The 22,710-nt window shown below is 37.3% G+C and overlaps 1 protein-coding gene across 3 annotated transcripts in view; it reads left to right on the top strand.

Moving 5' to 3' along the window:
* The window catches only part of EGF (epidermal growth factor), a 1,284,649-nt gene that overhangs the window by 467,476 nt on the left and 794,463 nt on the right, over positions 1-22,710 (top strand). For all 3 annotated transcript variants that reach the window (XM_044061467.1, XM_044061466.1, XM_044061465.1), the window contains 2 exons: positions 6,921-7,043; positions 9,292-9,414. In XM_044061467.1, coding sequence (XP_043917402.1) covers positions 6,921-7,043; positions 9,292-9,414 — 246 coding nt within the window. The remainder of the gene's footprint in view (positions 1-6,920; positions 7,044-9,291; positions 9,415-22,710) is intronic.

Genomic DNA, 22,710 nt, shown 5'->3' with positions numbered 1-22,710 from the left:
TGATAAATGTATGATAAAACTACTCATAGCTCTCAGCTTTCCATCTCCAAAATGTGGGGCACTCCCTCTCACAATTTCGAAAAAAACTGGCAAAATTTGGATCACTTAAAAATAGCTTGTTAGCAACTTTAACTAGGAAGCTCAGAGGTCACAAGGCATGTTGCTTTATATTTACACAACATTCTTTTGTTGAATTAATATGATTCAATTTTACTGTGAATATCAGTTTAAATTTTTTTTATACTAAATGTGTGACAAACCCTTTCAAAGTGGAGCTATGAGGATCATGAACTTTGTCAAACTCAAAATAAGGATCATTGAGAATTATGAGACCATCTGGTTAGAGTGACATGTGCTGAAAAAACACATTCTCAGTGGAAGAAGGTTTATCTTATGTTCACCTTTGGGAGAAAGTCTAGAATTCATTTGGGTGTAGTATACCAGCTTAGCCAGACCTAGCTGCTGGGATCTCAACAGAAAATAAATGAGAGAATAGTGGGAGATGTGGGAGTTAGTAAAAGTTTGTATAGTATTAAAAGAGTTTGGCAAATACTTTACCAGTAAGATTTTGCATTCAGTGTGAGTAGTAACTGATATTAGCTCCACCTATAAAATTAGGTCCAGAAGATGGTTCCTTTTGACTATTGTGTCATAGTAATTAATTGGTTCTGAGCCAGGCTAAGGGGAGGTTGAGGTCACTACCATTTGGTGAAGGGAAGTTAATCATATTTCCTGGTGACCCACTCAAAAAAAAGGTACTCTGCCAAACTGCTTCTTAAGTTTTCCAGTGGTACATGTTTTGTTTGAAGTGCCAACTGGACAAGGTGTCAGAGCTGCCATCCTTAGAGTAAAATATAGTTTTTCAAACATAGATGTGCAGTGTGGAATTCCATAAATACAGTATTTGTAAATAGAGCATGGGAAAGGTGAAATAGTAAACTGCAGTCCCTTTAGGGGAGGATCATGGAACCCAGCTGTGGGGATAGGTTGTCTTTATGTTTTTAACATGCAGTATAATGAAATGTAAGACAGTATAAAATATATAAATGAATAAACAAGCAAATAAAAAAATAAATAAATGGCTGTGGTACATAAGAAACACAAATAAAGCTCTCTCATTGAGAAATAAAACTATATATACCACAAAATCGCTTCACAGGGATTCCTGGATGTCAATACAAATGCCATGGAACTATTAGCCAGAGTAATCAGTAGGGGGAACAACAGCTTGGATCTTGTCCTTACTTATTTGGGTGCATCTTACACTGTCCCTTCTATATCTTCCTCACTTGTTAGGTCTGACTATAAAGGTGTTTCCTTCAAAATAAAATTGAAACCAGAGACCACTTCTACCCAATGTGCCTTTAGAAATTTCTCTACTCCTAAGTGATACATTGGCAATCTGCAAATCCCGACCAAACCCAGTTAGTTCAGCTGAATATACAAAAACGTATACCAGCACACTATACCAGCATGTAAACAGCTGCACAGATGCACCCATACCCTGTAGAAACAAGCACAAGAGAAATCCCACATGGTGGAAACATAGTATCAACACGCTTTACAATAAATGGAAGACAATTTTCATGAAAAGTAAGAAGAGTATTTCCTAAATGATTGAAGTCTTGTCATTGAAATAAAGAAACAGCTCAAGAGCTTAATAAAATCCATCAAAGCCAAGTTTGTGGCTAAAATAGCTACCCAAACCAAAGCCAATAACAAGGCCTTTTTAGTTATGTTCATAATCTCAGAAGCTCAATACAGGAATGTGTTGATCTGGCTGTGAACAGTGCCACCTACAGTGATGTTGAAGTTATAGCGAACCTGCTGGTCAATAAATTTAGCTCAAAATTTACACCTTGCTCCCTTCAGTCTTCTTTATTTAACGCTTTTCATTGTCACATGCCAGGCAATTATTAATGTTACATCTAAGTTACTGTACTGAAAAGCAATCATTATACACTTAACAAGGAAAGCAGATTCTCTTCTAATTTTCATTTACTTAAATATAATTGCATTTATTTGCTGATTTATTGTCTAACTGATTGATTGTGCTGTTTTGATTGGTGAAGTATGGTAGACACTACAGAAAACAACCTGTCTGCTACAGACTCTCAAACTGTATACACTAACAATTGCACCATTATAATTCTAGGTCACATGACATGGAGTCAGCCAGTAGCTGGAATGCTGATAGGCCTACAGTAAATACAAGAACAAGCTTACTATACTTTATAAACTTAGTTCCAGTGAAGTAACTAAAGTAAAAATTATTTATTGTATAATCAGAACGTCCACTTTACACAATGAGTGCATTATTACAACAAAAATGGGTGGTAACAAAAATATTTGAATGTGACATTTAAGTAACTTGCTGATCAAAGAGAGGTCTAGGTTAGCAACACCTTTGTGGTTCAGTGGCTGATGTTTGAGAATGCTTTCAATGTAAGCTACTCCATTAAGTCCAGGGGGTTCACATGTACTTAGGTGGATCTGCCATGGTAACTCCTTCTTTTCTAGAAATAAATCCAGGTCACCTTGTAGAGTTAACTGCTTGATCTTTTTAAAAACATGAAAGACAAACATTGAGACATTTCTACAGGCTGGTCAATGTTTGTAAAATACATTTTGGTTGTGATTTTTCTTGATGGTATAAAGGTGTACAAAAATGTGAGGTTTCATGGTTTTGGTTGCTTTGCCAACATAAAATGCTTAGAAGTTTGTGCAAATGCTGACATAAACTAGTTGAGAGTCATATCAACTGAAGATTATGCAACAAATCTACTTCCTTTTTTAAGAAAATTTTTATTAAACAAGTCTACTTCCTAATGACCTTAGAAAATCTTTAGAGAATACTGTTTACAGAGAAAATAACAGATCCTTAGAATTGTTGGCTAGATGGTATTGAGGGGCCATGAGCACAAAATCCTTTGCTATTTTTAGCAATACCAAAATGAGATTGCTCTGTTAATGTTTTTCTGTTCCACTTAAATTGAGTTAAAGGTGAGAATATTGGAGAAATAATTCCCATGGAATATATTATGAATTCTGTAATAAAAATGAAAGACAGATGGGTTCCTGCAGCATCTCAGTCAAATAAGGCTATGCACAAGGCAAAAATGTAACGTTTTTGTGAAGATAACAAACCTTTTGATGATATTAGTCAGCGTGACCATACCAGCTAGGGCCAAGTAACTAGCACTGACATGACACGCACTTCTTCTGTGTACAGGATACTATACATCACTGTAGATTTCTAAGCAGTTAGTTGATGTGATGCATCCCTATAAGCACCACCTAGAATCTATGGTACTGCTGATGCCTCTATACAGTTTTCGGTACCCTCTAATGATAGACTTGTCAAGTACAATTGGGAATGCAGGGTTTGAACCCAGTACCTTCCATCCTTGAGATGGAAACACCCAGCACAGGTGAAAGAATAGGGAAAGAACCCCCACACAGACACAGAAAGAACATGAAATTCCACACAGTGACCATAGGTCAAGTTCAAACCCTGGACATTTTGTCTGGGAGGGAATCATCTTAGCCATAATGCCTCCATGTCTCACATAGGCAGACACAGCTGTGCGTGCATACACACACACACACACACACACACACACACACACACACACACACACACACACACACACACACACACCAACAACTCTCCCACTTGCACATCTTCTCTGAACTTATCTGCACCATGATGAGTACTTCCACTGGAGTGAATGTCTGACTGCCATGCTTTTACAGCAGTCACTTTTTCCTCCAACAGTGAAATGTTACTTTGCAGAGTGATCTCTGAATCACTTAGTAAAGTAAATTGGTAATTGCAGAGATTTCTGGGGGAGAGCATGTGGCTAATTAGCATTAGCTACTCCCCCGACTGCTACATCATCATGAAGTTCTGACCTTAGGACTGCCATCCATACTAAATCCCCCATTAGCAGATAACCTCAATTGTAGGGCAGTCTAAGAATCAGAAAGGCTTACTGTGAGGTAGAAAACAGGCAAGTTAAGGCTTCCCCCTTGCAGTGAACCTTTTTGGATCCCAGACATAGTTTCTGTTATTAATATGTATATATCTAGACCTCTATCTATATATCTTTGAGAATTATTCTGTAATTTGTTTTTATCACTAGCACTTTTCTCTAAAACTCTTTGTCTAGCTTCTTCCTTTTGTTCTCCCTTGATAATATCTTCTAAACATATCCTATTTACTCTCATTAAGGGAGTTAGAGAATTGTCTATAGCAAAGACTGGAGGTGTGACATCTCTCAGTTAAATTCTATGATCAGCTACTTTGCTAAAAAAACTTCTGTGGAAGGAGTACAACCATTTCCCTTTGCTAGTAAATCTAAGAAATACATATGAGAAGTATTAATACAATAGAATCTAGAACAGACACTGCCATTAAAAAAGGGATAATTAGTAGAGCATATAAAATATTGCATGATAACTATAAGAATCAATCAGAGGAGCTTAGAAAGGATTGGGAAGAGAGATTGGATAAGCAATTCACAAACAAACAATGGGAGTTATTATGTATGTTTCCCAAACATGCAACAAAATCTAAAAGATTTAGTATTTTTGTCTGGAAATGTTTGCATAGATATTTCTATACCCCAAGTAGACTCCAGAGAATTTTCCATAGGCAGACAGCAAATGTTGGAAGTGTGACGGGAAAGAAAGAGGTAATTGGGAACATATTTTCTGGTAGTGTGGTAAATTGGCGGAGTTTAAGAATTCCCTGCGGGATACACTGTCAGAGATGCTGGGTGGGCAGATTGGTTTGATGAGGGAGATGATTTTTATGAGATATGATACAGAATCAGAATTGCCTAGGCATGGTAAGGCCTTGCTGTGTCTAATAATGATGGCTGCCAAAAAAAGCAATTACTAGAAAATGGAAATCAAAATCTAAACCAACTATACTAGAAGTAGTGAATATAGTAACAGAGATAAAACAACTGGAACTGAGATTTTAAGAAAAGGGTAGGAGCAAACTACACAGGAAAAAATGGGAATTGTGGGAATAATACATACAAGGGAGGAATGAGGTTTAAAAGGCAGCAGGGCTTAAATGATCTATGTAATGTTTGACTGAAAAAGACTGGGTAGACTATAAGTGAAGGATTAGTGGCTAGTTTCCAATGGAGAATTCAGAAAAGCAACTTCTGAATGCTTATCTAGTTTAGTGTTGTGTGGTACATCTTAGAGACATATGTTACACATTTATTAGAATTTGCATACAGACGTTATGCAAGTATACCTTATAACAATAGTGAGGAGGAATTGGTTGAAGGATGCCTTCCAACATGAGGAAAGATGAGCTCATAAAGTACTCGGAAAGGACAAGAAGGTAATCAGTATAAGATATAACTTACTGAATTTTTCCTAAGAGTTATAGTATAAAACATGTTATGGGTGCCACTAAGAAAGACTAAATGCAAATTCTTGGGGAACCAAGAGATCACACAGTGCCTCTACTCATGTGTCCCAGTGGTAATAACTGAACCAGCTGATTGGGATGGTCTATATCATATGAGCGAATCGCACAAATTGTGAACGTTCATAATATTGAATGTACTGGACCTCAAACTTCCTATTGTGGGGGACTGTGCTCCCCACACCCCCTGTTAAATATATATTCCAACTCCGAGATTGCACTACAGTGAGGAAAGGGCAAATATCCCATTCTTCACTGTACCGCAATCTCAGAAAAAGCACTTTGAGGTCCGGTACATTCGATATTATGAGCGTTCGCAATTTGTGTGATTCGCTCATATGATATAGACCCGATTGGGAAACACTTTGAAATTCCCCGTAGACACAAGCTTGGAGAAGCATGGAATTCTACCTTACAACTCTGAAGTGGGACTGTTACACTCCAAAAGAGGACAAAGGAAGGCGATGGTACTGAGAGAATAAATTTGAAGGATTCGTCTTTCATTCATGGGAAGCAAAATGAAGTAGTGGGGACACATATTCTCATAGTCATTGTATTCCTATGGGAAGAAGGATCACTACTTTACAAGCACCCATTCTCACTAACCTCTCAAAAACCGAGCTAAATAAATTAACTATCTGCTACAACCATATTGCTAGATTCACTGTTGGATCTACCCATCACACACATCACTGTCAAAATCTAAAAGCACTAAACTGGCTCGAGTTCCCCACCTTCTCTACTATCAGCTTACTATATCCCATAGAATACTTAACCAGACAGAGTCCTGGGAATACAACCCTTAATTATCCTTCAAACCGGTACCAGACCACTGAGATCTAATGACAAATTAATGTTAAAGACCTATAAATCCTGTAATCAAGCCGGTGACTCAGTATTCTATAACTACATGGTAAAAACTTGGAACTTACTCCCTCCTGCCATAACACTTGAACCCTCTCTAACAAAGTTTAAAACTGCCGTAAAACATTATCTCACCAACCACTGGATATGTACCTGCACTAGCCCAGGTTAATCTCCCGCAGCTAACCTTGTAAAGTGGCTCCCACTTTTTCTCCTCATTGGTACTGGCACTTCTACTCAGATAGCAGACATGCTAATCCTTTCTACCTAACTTATGTAAACAATTTTTTTCTATTAATTTCTCCTGGAATTATATATACATATATATATATATATATATATATATATATATATATATATATATACACATTGTTATCTGAACTGTTGATATTGTACTGTTAATTGTATTTTGTATTTATTAAATATAATTTGTACTTCTGGAGCTTTTCTCCCCCGGCCTCCACTGAAACTGGATATGTATCCAGTTGAACTTTCCTGGTTAACAAATGTAAAATAAAATAAATAAATAAAATAAAATTCTCTCTTATTTGTGCTGTACTCTATATTTGTCTCTTTATTACATAAGTGATTCTGTTTCCACTAGAGCAGAAGATGTGTCTATCTCTTAGAGAAAAATGTGCCAGAGATTGCAGCACACTAGTAAAAGTTGACGGCTGCGACTGTGAAGATGGCTTTGTTCTTAGCAAAGACAGCAGGTACTGTGAAGGTAATATTTTCTCATATATATTTACTCATGACAGTTGGATGAATGTGCAGTGCTTTATTTCAGGAGGCATTCTCTGTTTAACCAGTCCATTTCTTCAGATGGCTTACACAGTGTACCATGAAATTATAGAATGTTACTGAGTTTTACCACAGATTATTGTATTCGTTGAAAGCATATTGACTGGATATTTACCTACTGTATTAGTAAACAAGTGAATACAATCATTAAATAAGCATCATATGTAAATATTATTTGTGAACACCTTTCTAAATGTATGGATGGTTCGGGTTATATTACTCCTACAGTTAATTAAGACACGGAAATACAATGTTGAATCACACAAAATGGAGTGCCCCATTGCCTCAAAAGATATAGTAACAAACATTAACACTCCTTCTGGGAATGCCTTGCTGTTATTGTTATTACCATTATTAAAGAGTTTGGGTGTCATTTCTGTTCCCTGATCCTACAGTAATTACAGTAAATGCTAGATTGATATTAAATACTACCTGAGGATGCTGTCTAGATGAGTGAAATGAAACTTTATATGGCAAAAATAAAAGTATTCAGTCTTGTGTTTTATACCAGTATAATACAAGTGATATCCAAGCACTATCATATCAGGTTTGTATTTGATTTCTTTTAATTTAAATGTTTGACTCTAATAACCAATTCTATATTTTTAATGATTCGTTTATATAAATAATTAAAATAATATCATACTCTGGAAGTTTCTCAGTGGTTCTGTACATATTTATATTCTCCATCATCCTAAACTTGTATAAGCATGTGTGAGTCCATGTGCACCTATGTGTGTATTTCTGTGTGTTTGTGATATATTTTTGAATTCTGTTACTTAAAAAAAATGTAAGTTTAAAAAGCATATGCTTTTAAAAATGTGTTTCAGTAGTTTGCATATGTCTTAAAAATGTTACTGGTTTTGCTTTTGAGGTAGTAAAAAATACTTAATCCGCTCTTCTTTTAATTTAACTTTTATGTATCTCTTTGCCTTGGTTTCAAAAATGAGAATGTTTATCATGGGCTAGTTGCCTTAGGATGCATGACACCAAATGCATTCTCTGCCAAAATGCACCCTTGGCAGTCTGCTGTAGACACACACTTTGAAGGATTTATTAAAATAAAAGTATTAGATAACACATGATGTACTACATGAGCCAGATCAACCATGGATGTTGTTGAAGATTTCTGCATGTATGTGCAATCATGACATTAAAATTCATAATTGGCAGCACAGAGTTTCCCTGTGCTGTGTTGTATGATCAGCTGTGATAATCAAAAGACAAAATGATCATTTTGAATAGTGGTGCATAAGCAGTACATAGCACATAACTCCGACATATAATGTATTTAAATGTTTGTGTCTGTAGTCAACCATCCACGATTAGCAGCGTAGATTACCTAGTGTCACCCAGGCACCATTTTAGGATACCTAAAGCTACTTTGGGGAGGTGACATAATGGTTAAGGTGTTTACCTCACAGACACACGGTACAGGGTTTGATTGTCACCTTTGAAAAGGGAAACTGGTTAAGCTTAAAATTGGGGCACAAGGGCAGCTAGACTAGTACTTACCTATGATCCTATGAACTTGGGAATGCCTTAATGGAGTGACTATGGAGCATGCCTCTTAGCATAAGTCATCTGGACAAAGCCAAAAATAACAGGGGGGGGGGACCTGAAATTAAATACAAATTTTAAATATTGCTCTTATAAACTTAGCAAGTTGTGTGAATAAAAGGTTTTGTACTAACATGCACTTTTCTGAAGGTTATGAAGCCTGAAACTCAAATGTTTGTCATTATTTAATGATTTCGGTTTTAAAAGATTTGCCAGAAAACTACAAGAAAGACCACAAATATGAGACAAAATCTGGACAGTTGAGAGGTGGGTCTAACTACTTCAGCCCTGCAGTATCCCTGTTTTTATCACGTGTAGACAGTGTAGATCATGCTTGGGCAGGATGTCCAAATGTAGTGCAGATGACTTGTATCCGGCATAGGAAAGATTATAGAAATATGCACCATTAAGATGTGTTTTGTCAATTGGTGTACTATAATGTTCACTAATATAAAATTATGCAGTAGTACAATAATATGATTAGGGTAAGACATATAATATTTAAATGCATGTGATAATACACTGTTCCATTAAAATACTTTATGCTAAATTCCTTTTCCTGTGCATGTAACATTCGAGTATCTAAAACATGTTGTTATTTATTTTTACAGATATAAATGAATGTGCTTTTTGGAATCATGGCTGCACACTTGGCTGTGTAAACATTCCAGGGTCTTATTTTTGCTACTGTCCTAAAGGCTTTGTTTTGCTTCCCGATATGAAGACCTGTCATGGTAAGCTGAAACAAATATGCATGATTTTAGTAAATAAAAAAATTAACAATATATGCAACACTGTCCTTAAAATTCAGCAGAACACAAGATTCTTAAAATATAACTAGTCACTTATTTTGTGGCATCCAGCAAAAGCCATGTTTATCATACACGACTAGCACACTGACACAGGTTCCAGTAATTCTAAGTATTTAATGAGTACCAAATGGGAGGTGAGATACACATAATTAAAACAGGTGCAGGACATGTGCTATATATAAAACACTTATTGCACTATACTGCACGGTGATCCTCAATTTGGAAAAAACAAAAAACAAAGAAAGATCTCCCTACCTTTACTGAGGGAAAAACAAACACATGCTGTACAATCATTTAAGCGCCAAATTCTCATCACATCACAAACATGTTAAAAACATACAGCACAATTATTTAATTCTTCTTAAAATAAAGACTATAATCTGAAATGGTCATTAAGCTGTGCTGGGGAATGAACTTAAAACTTTTATATCCACAGTTTTTATTTAATGTGCAGAATCGGTATCTGTGAAACAGAACACAGCATCTGGCTGAGGCTCTTTACTCTGCTTGTACAGATATTATCTTCCTACATCTTAGAACCTTATGTGACATGCTGATAGTAGGAATTAAGTTCAAGAACATTACACAAGGGAGGTCTGATTATTTTTAATAATGTGAAGCTTGTTATTCTTTTTTATTAGGCAAAAAATCACAAGCCTTTAGAGCAACACATTCACCACAACCAAAAGCATCATTCATTGCTTTTTAACATAACTACTTTGAAAATAATATGGATGCTCATTTGAGACCTTTCCTTAGAAAGATCCATAATGAAAACTATCACAGAAATCATGCATATATATTGTTGGTGAAAGTCATATGAGGTGCTTTCACTATATATCCCTATGATAGCATGGGCCTGGAAGTAGTGACCAGGAAGTTTAAAAGGGGACTTGATAGAGAACTGTAACACTAAGGTCATTAGATGAGGAAATAAGAGAGGAAAGTAGGTGACATGAGTGGGAATACAGTGCCAGGTCTGATGCTACATACGTGAAGAGGTGTGGCCAAAGTGGTCATGAGATCAGTTCAGTTCAGGTGATTTATATTTAGCAATATAATCCCATTCATTTCCATGCTCTAAATATAACAAAATGTATCAAAGGACAAAGCAAACATTTACTTATAATATCCATACAGATAAACTAGTACAAAATTTGTAGAAAATAATTTAAAGGTGAAATAAATATCTTCTTCTTCTTTTGGCTTTTCCAGGTTAGGGGTTGCCACAGCAGATTACCTGTCCGCTCATGATTAGCAGTGGAGTTTTACAGTGTCCAGTTGCCAGCCCAGTGCCCAACCTTCCACAGAAGGCACACAAATGTACGCAGTCACGCCTAGGGCCAATTTAGAGCGTCTAATCCACCTACAGAATGTCTTTGGGATGTGGCAGGAAACCAGATCACCCAAAGGAAACCCACGTGACCACAGGGAGGACATGCAGACTACAAGGCACCGCAGCCGAAGATCGAACCAGAGAACCTCTTGCTGTGAGGCGACAATGATAACCGCTGCACCATGATTTAAAAACAATCATGTTTCTTGTCAACAACATTTGCAAGGTTCCAGTCCAACATTTTAAATCATCTTTGCATCTAATACAGAAATAAATATTTAAAGACCTGGCATGAGTCTCCGTAGAAATGTCATCAATTTTGCCTGAAATACATAGAATTGTGAGCAGACTGCAAAGTGGTAGATGGCTCGCTAGGAACATTCTAATTATGATTTGTCCTAATTTACTGCGTTTATGGACTTTGGGGTTAGCACACCAACAATGGCCTTACATTTTCCTTGCCTACTTTTAATATAGCTCACTCAATATTTTTATGCTCCTTTTTGCCCCCTTACTATCTTCATTATTAATGAGACCTCCACCTGAAAATGAGCATTTGTCACCTCCCTACTTCCTGGTATCTGTGGGCACCAGCCATGAGTAACAAACACTGTGAATCATAGATTGTCATCTTACTAAAAGTCAGTTGATTTTCTTCTGCTCCTAACCTCTCATCATCTTGTTCAGCAAGCATTCTAAGCATTGTAGTCTGCCTGTTTCGGTAGGCTCTGACATGTGTGTACTCAGTCACTTACCTGCCATGTCTTAGCTACAGAGAGCTGCATTGCTCAATGGTGTAACGCCCCCAGTGTCCCATCTTCTTGTATGGAATGTACACCTATGCCCATGGTGATATCTCTACCATGGGATGCATATAAATTATGGGATGGGTGAGCTAGGGTCAACTACTCAATTTCATTCCTTCCCAATTGGCTCTACCAGCACTCAGGTTAGTAATTTAAACTGGGCCATCTTTGCCATAGCAATGTCTTTTGTCTCTTTTTGCCATAGAACAATACTTAATCAGGGCAGAATTTGCCAGCAGAATGAGCTTGTTTTGAGGGAGTGTGTCTAATATTAGTAAACAATGTCATGGTTTTCCTATGCTGTGCCTCTTCTTTTTTGTGCATTGTGATTAGCAGAGGATGTTGCATATCATATAGTATTTTTTTCTAGAGAGTTCAGTCTGATTAAAGACATCAGGGAGTTTAGCCACATTGGCAGTGGCTTATGTTGTTTATCTACTATATTGTAGGCTGTCTGAGGATGCTGTAGCTAGGGTACTATGTCCTAGCCTGGTTAAGGTCACCTGTCTGTTACACCAGATCCATGCAGCTATCATTGTGGCACTTGCCCCACGCGCATTGTCAGATCATGTTTAGGTCAGTTAAGATATGGCCTAGCTGTGTCAGCCAGTAATGCTCCTATACGTCACATATTTTCAGCAGGGTACAGGATATTTCTTCCTAAGCAAGACCTGTCATCCTACCGTATCCCCAGTTGCTGCTGCTATGGCTATATTTTGTGGAATTACACATAAGGGATTATAATTGAAAGTTTAATATATCAGTACACAATATGAATATGAAACAAGTCAAATGTGCTGGAATGATCAAAAAGGAGCTAAAAACTCAGAATGTAGAAGCAGAAACTTTTAATTACAAGTTAAAACCAAACGCCACAGTTAACCTCACAGAGTTTTTATCTAAGACATAAGACTTAATCAGAAATAATGATTCAATAGCACTTCCTAGATTTATAGCTTGTCAATTAATTAAACAACATTTAAAATGTTAATTACATGAATGACAAAATGTGGTAGATGTGGCTACTGCAGTGATATTTTATTAGGTGACAAAACATATGTAGGTAAAAACAATGAAGTTATGGTTAGATTAAAAAATGGAAATTGTTTATCTCAAATGGTAGTATACATTACTGAGCTGCATGAACAAAATCACTTGTAAAAGCACCTACACAATAGCATACAGTACCCAAAAATTAAGCAAAATCAACAGTAAAAAAAACAAAAAAAACCCCAATAACCAAGCAGAAACCTCCAACGGATGAACTGGTGTAACTTAAAAAGACAATGTACAAAAACAAAGATGATTTTTATAGTGAACAAACAGTATTTCTGGATGTTTCTATATTCAAAGATGATAAAGGGAAATTTACAACCAGGTTATATAGAAAATCATGTAGAAAGAACACTGTTCTTCAGCAAAATAGTATGCACCCATCCCATGTTTATAAGCATATTCTTAAAGGGCAGGGGATAAGGGTATTGCATCTGAATAATTTGAACACAGGTTTTGTCAAGGATTTGACTACCTTACAGAGCGATTTTAGTAAAAGGGGTTATAGATATGAGGAAGTGGAGAGAATGGTTGAAGAAGTTCAGTGTTTGAGAACCAATGCTGCTAAACCATATTTCTCTGATGGTCATATAGATGTGATGAATAGTGGGGGAATGGGACGAGAGGATTTGTTCCATTGGTCATGTCCTATGCCAGTGACATTGGACAGATTTGCATTGTTATTAAGTCAGACTGGCAGATTTTGACAACAGATGATCAAGTTAAGGAGATAGTGGGGTAGAGACCTTTCTTTAGATACAAGAATAAGAAATCCCTTAAACGGCGTCTGTGCTATAGGGACAGTGTGGTGAATCGTTGAGCAAGTCCTGCTTTAGAATGAACTGTTGGATGTGGTAGTTGCAAGTTTTGTTCTTGCTTAGACAGCTCCAATATTTTTATTCATACGATTTCCAAACAGAAGTTTTCTTTTGAAGTACAGGCTAATTGTAAGAACCCTAACCTGGTTTATTTAGCCATGTACAAGGTGTGTACAAGTTTCTATATAGGAAAGACTAGCCATCTTTTTTATGTGAGGATACATTAACATATATATATAATATAAAGAAATGTGATGATAGAAATGCGTTGGCCTGACACATTTCAGAATATGGTTTATCACGAGTTTATGTTTATGGTTGTGGAAACAGTGTACATGAGACCACGTGGAGGGGATTTTAAGAACTTTACTGAAGATAGGGAATTACACTGGATAGTGAGGTTACAGGCGGATAAAAAGCCAGGTCTTAATTACAAGATTTCTTTAAGACCTGTGCTTAAGTTCAGAGATTTGCATGGGTAATTATGTTGTTTTGATTGGACAAATGTTATATTGGTATTTGTATTTAAATGTGAAATGTAATAGAATATTTTGTTGGTATGATGAAGCACACATTGTGCGAAAGTGCTCACCACTTTTTAATTGTCAAACCAGTTTTTATTTTATTAAAACAGTTTTACTCAGTTTGGTGCCTGTTTTATCTCTGTTAAAGAAAAAAAAAACAGCCACATTCCAAGTATTTGGGGCAGTGTTGTAGAAGGACTTGTACAATGCTGATATGTGAAAAGCAGTGCATAAATTAAAACTGGCATGCAAAACTATGTAAGCTTGGAAGGTTTGCTGCCCTCAGAAATTTACATCTCTGGAAAACAGTATTCTATACCTATTAAGTGCACCTCATTATGAGGGATGTTCCTCATTTTGACTTTTAAAAAGTCCATGTACATCACAGGTTCCACGTTGAAAGGGTCTGTCACACATTCAGTGCCAATAAATTTTTATCTGACGTTCATGTTAACTAATAATGAATCATATTAATTCATCAAAAGAATACTTTATAAGTATCAAAAAACATGGTTTAACTATTGTGTAGCTATTCTTGTTGGTGTTGTCAGTATGCTGTTAGTAAGAGTTCCACATTTTGCTCATTTGTTCTATATTATGAAAGATAGTGTTCCGCATTTTGAAGATGGAAGGTTGAGAGTTATGGAGTTTGCTGTGAATTATATTGGTAAGAATGAAAATGTGCTCTACTATATCATAGTATCCTCTGCTAATCACAATGCACATAAAAGAATAGGTACATCATGGGAAAACCGTGACATTGTTTACTAACATTGGATATACTCCCCTCATATAGCACAGAATATCAAAATAGTGCTATATAAGGTGGATTTATAAATATGTAGCTGTGTCTGTGTATCTATATATATCTAATCTATGTTTTTATATCAATATCTATCTACAGAATCTCTATATATACATATTTTAGAACCTTCAGAAGATTTTTTAATAGTAGTTTATATAGTTGCAGTTAAATATTGTCTCTAAAATATTTTTCATTAATTGCACTGTGTACTTCTCAGTTTGACTGTTTTCTAAAATCATACACAAATTTTATGTCTGCATGTAAGTATGTAATATATATATATATATATATATATATATATATATATATATATATATATATATAAAGTCCTGCATTGTTTCTGACTGAATGGCACCCGAAACTTGACTGGATATACACTGTATAATGCAATATAGCATTGTATAGCACAATATAGTACTGTACATCACATTTAGCTGCTACTATCACTAACCTGAGAATTTGTACTGTTATAATAGTGCCATACCTCTCAACCTCTTAGAGCAACACATCTAGACAATGCTATAAATAATGGGGGGACAACTGCCCAAAAATAGGGACAGTTTTTTAAATACTGCTCTTACAATCTTAGAAAGTTGATAAAATAACCAATTTTATATTAACACAGCTTTTCTGAAGAGTATGAATTCTGAAAATCAAATGTCTATCATTATTTTCTGACTTCAGTCCTCAGTGATTTTGCCAGAAAACTAAAATGTTATGAGGAACATGCCAAAAATATGAGTAAAAAATTTGGACATTCTGCAAAAATCATTTCATGAGAGGTATGAATGGTGCACTGTATAACCCCTGAATAGTTTATCCTTCCTTATATAGAGCACTGTTTAGTGTTTGATAAATGCTTGTTCCTATAACTTAAGTAATACCTGTCTAACCTGAAAGGATGTATTTCTGTAGATAGATTACTGTATAATCTACAAGAAATTTGTATTCCCTTAAATAAAACACTGTATGGCATGTAATAGCTGCTAGCCCTTCTAGGATAAGTAATGTATCAGGGGGAAATGCTCTCCAACCTTGAACATGTGCTGTACCCATCCTCATCTTTCTCTCAAACCTGAAAAACTGCCTACATCAAACCCTTGTCTCATACCTCTGGCATTATGACAAAACAATATACTCTTACCCTCTTTGGTACCCTGATTGCACTAGATGTCTTATTTGTTTGTTTTTTTTTATTTACTTTTTGGAAAAAAAAACAGAGAAACTAGTGGTCTTAAAACTTCGTTGATGAGCTCAGTCACAATAATTTCCAAAAATCATGAAACCCAGGTAGGTTCCAAAGCAACAAGCCTTTATTTGTCACCGACAAGGGATCATCAGTAACAAAAAAATCTGAAATATTTTAACAATGTTAAGCATATTAGCTTTTATATATGTAGAAGCAGGTGTGGAAAATGTACGTATTGTTTAATTTTAAACCAGCGTATTCTTGGCAAACAATATACACAGGGTTGTAAAAGTGCATTTAAGAACAGCAAGCACCCAACCACACACACTACTACTGATTAGATCAAACTAAATCCTAGTTATGGAAAACACTCCCTATCTATTTGCAACCCGCATTCCAAAATCAGGTGTTAAGAAAAGCATAATATACATATAAATATACTGACTTTCAACTTAAATCACTTTTAGTTAATTAATGCAATAAAGTCATCATCAGATTTGTGACAAGAACTAAAATCAAGAAAAAACACTACACTACACTCTGCAGACCACCAGATTTTTAAGCTATGCTGAGGCTACTACAAGTAAACTACAGAAACCTCCTAGAGTCTGCACAACAAAATCTCAGCCTCAAGAAATGTAATACAGACATAAGGCCTAACAACATTGTGCCCTCACATAGTTCTCAAACTAGTCACCAGAAGGTAGACAGAAGTGTGTAAGGCTGCCAAAGCCTACAGCCCCTCAGAGAAATGTCCTAGTTATTGGTGATTCTATTGTAGGATACCAACTACAGCCTCCCAAGGCTAGACAAGAACAGAGTGAGCATGAGCTGCTTATCCAAGGCCAGAATTGTAGATGTCATAAGGGCCCTGAAGACAGTTTAACCTGGCAAATATGACTGCAGCCTAGTGGTGACCCACATGAGAGCTAATATAATTAGGCACTTACTCTCCAAGGGGCATGCAGAGAGATATGACAGTATGATTGCCGCTCCTCTAGAATAAGCTCCCACTCTATGTGAATCAGAGCTCCTCAATGACCCTATTCAAGCGCATCCTTGACAACTGGTTGGGTGAGTGTAAATACATACTGGGGGTGGTACCTATGTCCCTCATGGACAGGGGCAGTTGGTGCTGATCACAGAATTGTTTTGCTAACAATGACCATCTAACTATGGTCAATAAGGGTACTCGAGTTATTACAAAGCTAGGCTTGTAAAGGCCCTAGTGCCATTAACCTACTAAACTCCTATGAACATGTGAACCTATGAACATGTATTAGAGACAGGGAAGACAGTGGCCTTGAGTAAATCTTGCCTTCACTAAGAATAATGCCTAAGCATCTGGAGAAGATAACTGGCTTCAGTAGTTGGCTAAGTAACTGTATTTATTCAGAAGGGATGTAATATGTCTTAGACTGAGATAAAATGGTAAATATGACATCCTCATTTTCTAAGAATAGTTTACACCTCTGGCACCATGGCTTTTGCCTAGTGGCAAATAAACGTGCTGCCCTCATTTTCCTTTTTAGGCCACGTCCACTTACTGAACAATTCTAAGTAGCAAATTCAGATCTACATAACACCAACATGGCACTATTCAATGGTAGGAGTCTAAACAGAAATATGCCAGAACCTGAGGCCCTCCTGCATCTTGACCATATCTATATTTGTGTAGTTACTAAAACATGCTTCCAGTGAAATGAAAGCACCACCTCAGCACTTATTATTCTTGCAGATCTAAGATCAGCTATGGGTGAGTATCTGGTTTTGTCAGAAAACTCATCCCCTCATTCCAGATTACATATGATCCTAACTTAGAGCTCCTGGAGATTTAAGTCATATTCATCAAAACCAGCTACTATGTTATTTCTTCCTAAATATCCCCATTGACGCCTGTGCCCCTGGATGACCCTGATAGCTACTGCACTGCACTTAAAGAGATCACAGTTAAACCTGCTACTGTCATGTTAGAAGACATTAACTAACTAGTCATTGGTTGTCATACTTAACAATAGAAGAAAATAAATATGCTCAGTATTTCTTGGATATCATTAATGCAAGTATAATGGTGACAATTCTTCAGCTGTCCACTAAAGGTCCAAATATTGTCACCCTGCTTCTTTCTAACCTATACCTGGCCTGTGCACCACCATGCATCACTACATTGTTATTAAAATCTGACCGCATCTTTTCCCTTAGATCTTTTCCCAGACCTCTAGTCCACCAAACATGGTGTCCCTTAGGATTTTCCTGAAACAGACCTGCTACAGCTCAGTCAAATCCACAGGAATCCCACACCCCTGAAGCTGGAAAAAAGGTGGCCTCCTAAACTTCTGACATGACATTACAGTAGTTGCATAAACAAATTAATGATCTCCCTTTTAAAGTACAATAAAAAGTTTAAGAATAAACTCATATGTTGGAACACATATCAATAAACTCTATAACAAAGGAAGAAGATGTTTGAATAATTATAAAAAAATACAATTGTCAACACCTTAGAAATGCACTGAAACATACCAGCAAAGCTGTTAATAGCAACACTAGGAAATATAAAGCTAAGTATGAACTTAATGTAGCCACATATACTAAATGGAATTATAAATCCTTCTATAGCTATGTTAGGAAATTAACAACACTAAAAAATCACTTAATCCACAACAGTACCACTTACTCTGATCCAAAGGGCATAATGGATGCTTTGGCAGAGAAATTTAGCTCAAAATGTACTCTGCACACCCATACTGGGCCTCCCACATACCTCTCAACTGTCAAGATTTTCAGAGAATGTCCAGATTTTTGCCTCAGATTTTTGGTTTGTTCTTCATAAAATGTGTGTTTTTCTGATAAATCACTGAGGATTGAAGTCACTAAATAATAATAATGACATACATTGGAGTTTCAGACTTTGTATACTTCAGAAAATATATAATAATGCAAAACCTGTTATTTTAACAACTTTCTAAGTTAATAGGCACAATATTTAAAATATGTCCCTATTTTTGGGTCTTTGTTCCCCCCATTATTTCTGCCTTTGTCCAGATTTATTGTTCTGAGGGGTTGAGAGGTATGGCCTCCCACTATCCTCACTGTGCTACCACCCCCTACAATTACCACAGAACAAATCCAAGAATCCCTTAGTAAAGCTATAATATTTCTTCCTTAGGACCTGACAACATGCCAGACTGAGTTCTCATCAGTGTTGAACATAAGCTAACTGAACCCCTTCTCAATTTTTGTAACCTTAGCTTAGCCATTAGGTTTATTCTAGAAGTCTGAAGAGCTACTACAGTGATGACCCTATATAAAGGCATCTCTTGCTTTTATCATGGTAACTTCTGGCCAATCAGTCTCTTAAGACTTTTATGTAATCTATGGAATTAATTGTATCCCGACTCATAAATGAGGACATAGGCAATTTTACTGACCTTTTCCCAAAGCCAGTTTAGATTTGTGAAAGGTGGTTCTTGTCTCCTAAAAATTATAAGCTTCTTTGAAGAGGTCACTGAGGCAGTGGACAAATCAATGGCCTTTCAGTACATATTGCTAATATCAATTTGGCTAAGACATTTGATACTTCCACAACTCTCCTGGACATTGGGCAGTCATCACTAAATGCAATCTTGGGTATTGACTAGCATTTCTATGGTATTATTTATAATAATATGCATTTATTGTTTGTGGCTACACACTCAAGTGCGCTAGCCTGTACTGTGTTTAAAAGTAGATTTACTGTTGATTTACTGTATTTATACTGCTTTTTCTGAAAATAAACCCCCAAAAAACCCAACAAAAAAATCTATCTGTTTTTTCGTTTTTCCCACCTTTTCTGTAAACTAGAATAGTCTGGATTCAGATTTGCTGAATTCAGGTCTGTATTGGAGTTTCTAAGTTGCCTAGACCTTACAGTGATCGAGGGAAGCCTTTCTGCTTATCAATGGGAGTGGTAAGCATTGAGCAGCCTATCTACTGCTAGAGGAGCTCTGAAATAATACCTTATTGGCTGTTTTGGGCTGCTTTCTATCCCTGTTAACTTTCTGACTTTAAAACCTATGTTTGCGTGGTGTGCAGCGCCGCTAAGCTAGACTAAACTATTACCGATGCCAGAAAGTTTACTCTTCAAATTTTCTTGCCAGTTTCAGCTTTTTGCTCTCAAACTAGGCTATTTAAATCCAGCACTTGTTCAGAACTTCTTGTAGCATTTACTGTAGCATATATACTGCTACCAGCATTAAACTCTCCATAAAGAGGGAAAAAAACAGCTTCAGTACTTAATAAATTGAGCACCTATCCAGGCATGTCTAAATGTCAGTTCCCAGTGCTTTCTCCTGTTAACCTTATGAACCTAGGCATCCTGAAACAATGTAACAACTGTCTCATGTACAGAGACAACCCTCTCCTCTTACCTCCCAACATTCTGACTTGTGAGAGATGCACATATGTAGCCAAATTGGAAGCCAAGCACTCTCCAGCCAAAACTTGACTAGCCAGTCAAGAGGAGAAGGCCAATACCTGCACCACACCACATGGAACACATAGGCCTCCAGAACATGCACCACCACAACTTGCACATAGTAACACAAAATACACACCCACTTTTGCTGAGGCTCTCAATAAAAATCTACCCAAATAACAGAGACCTCTGAAACAGAAACGCAGGCAACCATCACATCCCAGCATAAACCATGAGACACATAGCCCACACAGTGTGCCACTCAACCAAAGCCCCTAAGGCAAAACAGCTTACCCAATACACTAGTCATAGGTGACTCAATAGAAAGGCTCACTGATGTCCCAGTCAGTAGGATGAATAAGGAGAAAGTTACGGTCAGCTGCCTGTCGGGGTGCCAAGATCTGCCACATAACGCATGCACTTAGGACACTCCACAACAGGTACAAATATGACTCTGTCATTGTCCATGTTGGTGTGAATGACCTGACACATACCTCCCTGGAGTACATGAAAAGAGACATGGAGGAGCTTTTGGATCTTGCAGCCCAGGCAGGCGTAGCATCCTACCGTCACCCAGAAAGATACCACAGTATAAGCAGAAAATTATTGACTTTAACAATAGCACTAAACCTTCCTCATTACCTAGAGGAAAACAGTTTTTGCACTTACTTTTCTCACTTGCTTAGAGAAAAACAGCTCTTGTACTCACTTTCCTCACTTATCTAGAGGAAAATAGTTTTTTTATTCAGGCATGCCCAAGGGTCAGCTCCCAGTGTTCTCTCCTGTCTATCTGATGAATCTGGGCATCTTGGGGCAATGTAGAAATTGCCTCATGTACACAGACAACCCTCTCCTCCTACCACCCAGCACTACAACTAGTGAGAGATGCACTTATCTAGCCAAACTGAAGGTAAAGCTCTCTCCAACCAAGACCGAACTTGACATTCAAGAGGAGAAGGTAAACACTTGCACCACACCACACATCACATTGTCTCACTAAATCAGCACCACCCAAATCCACACATAGAAGCACAAAAACATTCGTGGAGGCTCTCAATAATAATCTAACCAAGCAACAGAGACCTCCAAAGCAGAAACGCAAGCAACTTCCACCCCCCAACACAACCCAAATGACACATAGCCCACAGACTCAGTGTGCCACTCAACCACAGCCAATAAGGCAAAACAATGTATCCAACACACTAGTCATAGGTGACTCTATAGTCAGGCACACTGATGTCCCACTCACTAGGCTAAACAAGGGGAAGGTTACTGTCAGCTGCCTGGCAGGTGCCAGGATCCACCATATAACCCACGCACTCATGTCACTCCACAACAAGTGCCAATATGACTCTGTCACTGTCCATGTTGTTGTGAATAACCTGAGACGTACCTCCCTGGACTACATGAAAAGGGACATGGAAGAGCTCTCTGATCTTGTAGCCCAGGCAGGTATGACCCTAGCCCTGAGTAGCATTCTGCCATCACCCAGAATGATACCGCATTACAAGGACAAAAATGATTGACTTCAACAATTGGCTGAGCTTCTGGTGTCATTCTAGGGAGATCCACTATCTGTCTGCTTGGGATCACATGGTCGACAGGCCGCAATGCTTTGCCAGAGATGGACTGCATCTGTTGCCCCTGGGATTCCGGATTCTGGCTAAGGCTCTTGCCACCCATATAGTGCCTTTTTAGGTAAGGTTCAAATGACAAATTCACCACCACAACAGGAACAGGCAAGTAAAAACTGAGGGTAATGCTACTCAATGCTAGAAGTCTAAATCTCAAAATGCACTCACTTGAGGCACTCCTTAAAATGGAGAACATCGATATCTGTGCAGTGACTGAGAACTGGTTCATGGCTCCAGAGAGCACCCCTTCACTACCAGGCTATAACTCAGATCATACTTTTTGGCCATGTAACCTGGACCGGAACACCAAAGGCGGAGGTGTGTCCATATTCATTAAGGATATCCACACCTACAGGCTAGTTGCTCAGCATAATGCATCTGAGGTTATCCAAGTGCAACTAACTCTGGGCAAAACTGCAATCCAAATTGTAGCTTGCTACAGATCCCCCACCATGCCCCAAGATTCCCACTCCTCTTTTCTTGATGTACTGTAAAATATTAGGATTCAACCAAACACCCTACTAATGGGTGATTTCAACTACCCCACCATTAACTGGGAAAACTACTCTGGTATCAACTCCTTCACACAATGCTTTC

Source organism: Protopterus annectens, chromosome 2.part0 (genome assembly GCF_019279795.1).
Source record: "Protopterus annectens isolate FY-2018-M chromosome 2.part0, PAN1.0, whole genome shotgun sequence".
NCBI lineage: Eukaryota > Metazoa > Chordata > Ceratodontiformes > Protopteridae > Protopterus > Protopterus annectens.
Note: the sequence above shows the minus strand (reverse complement) of the source record. Positions and strands in the feature narration are given on the sequence as shown.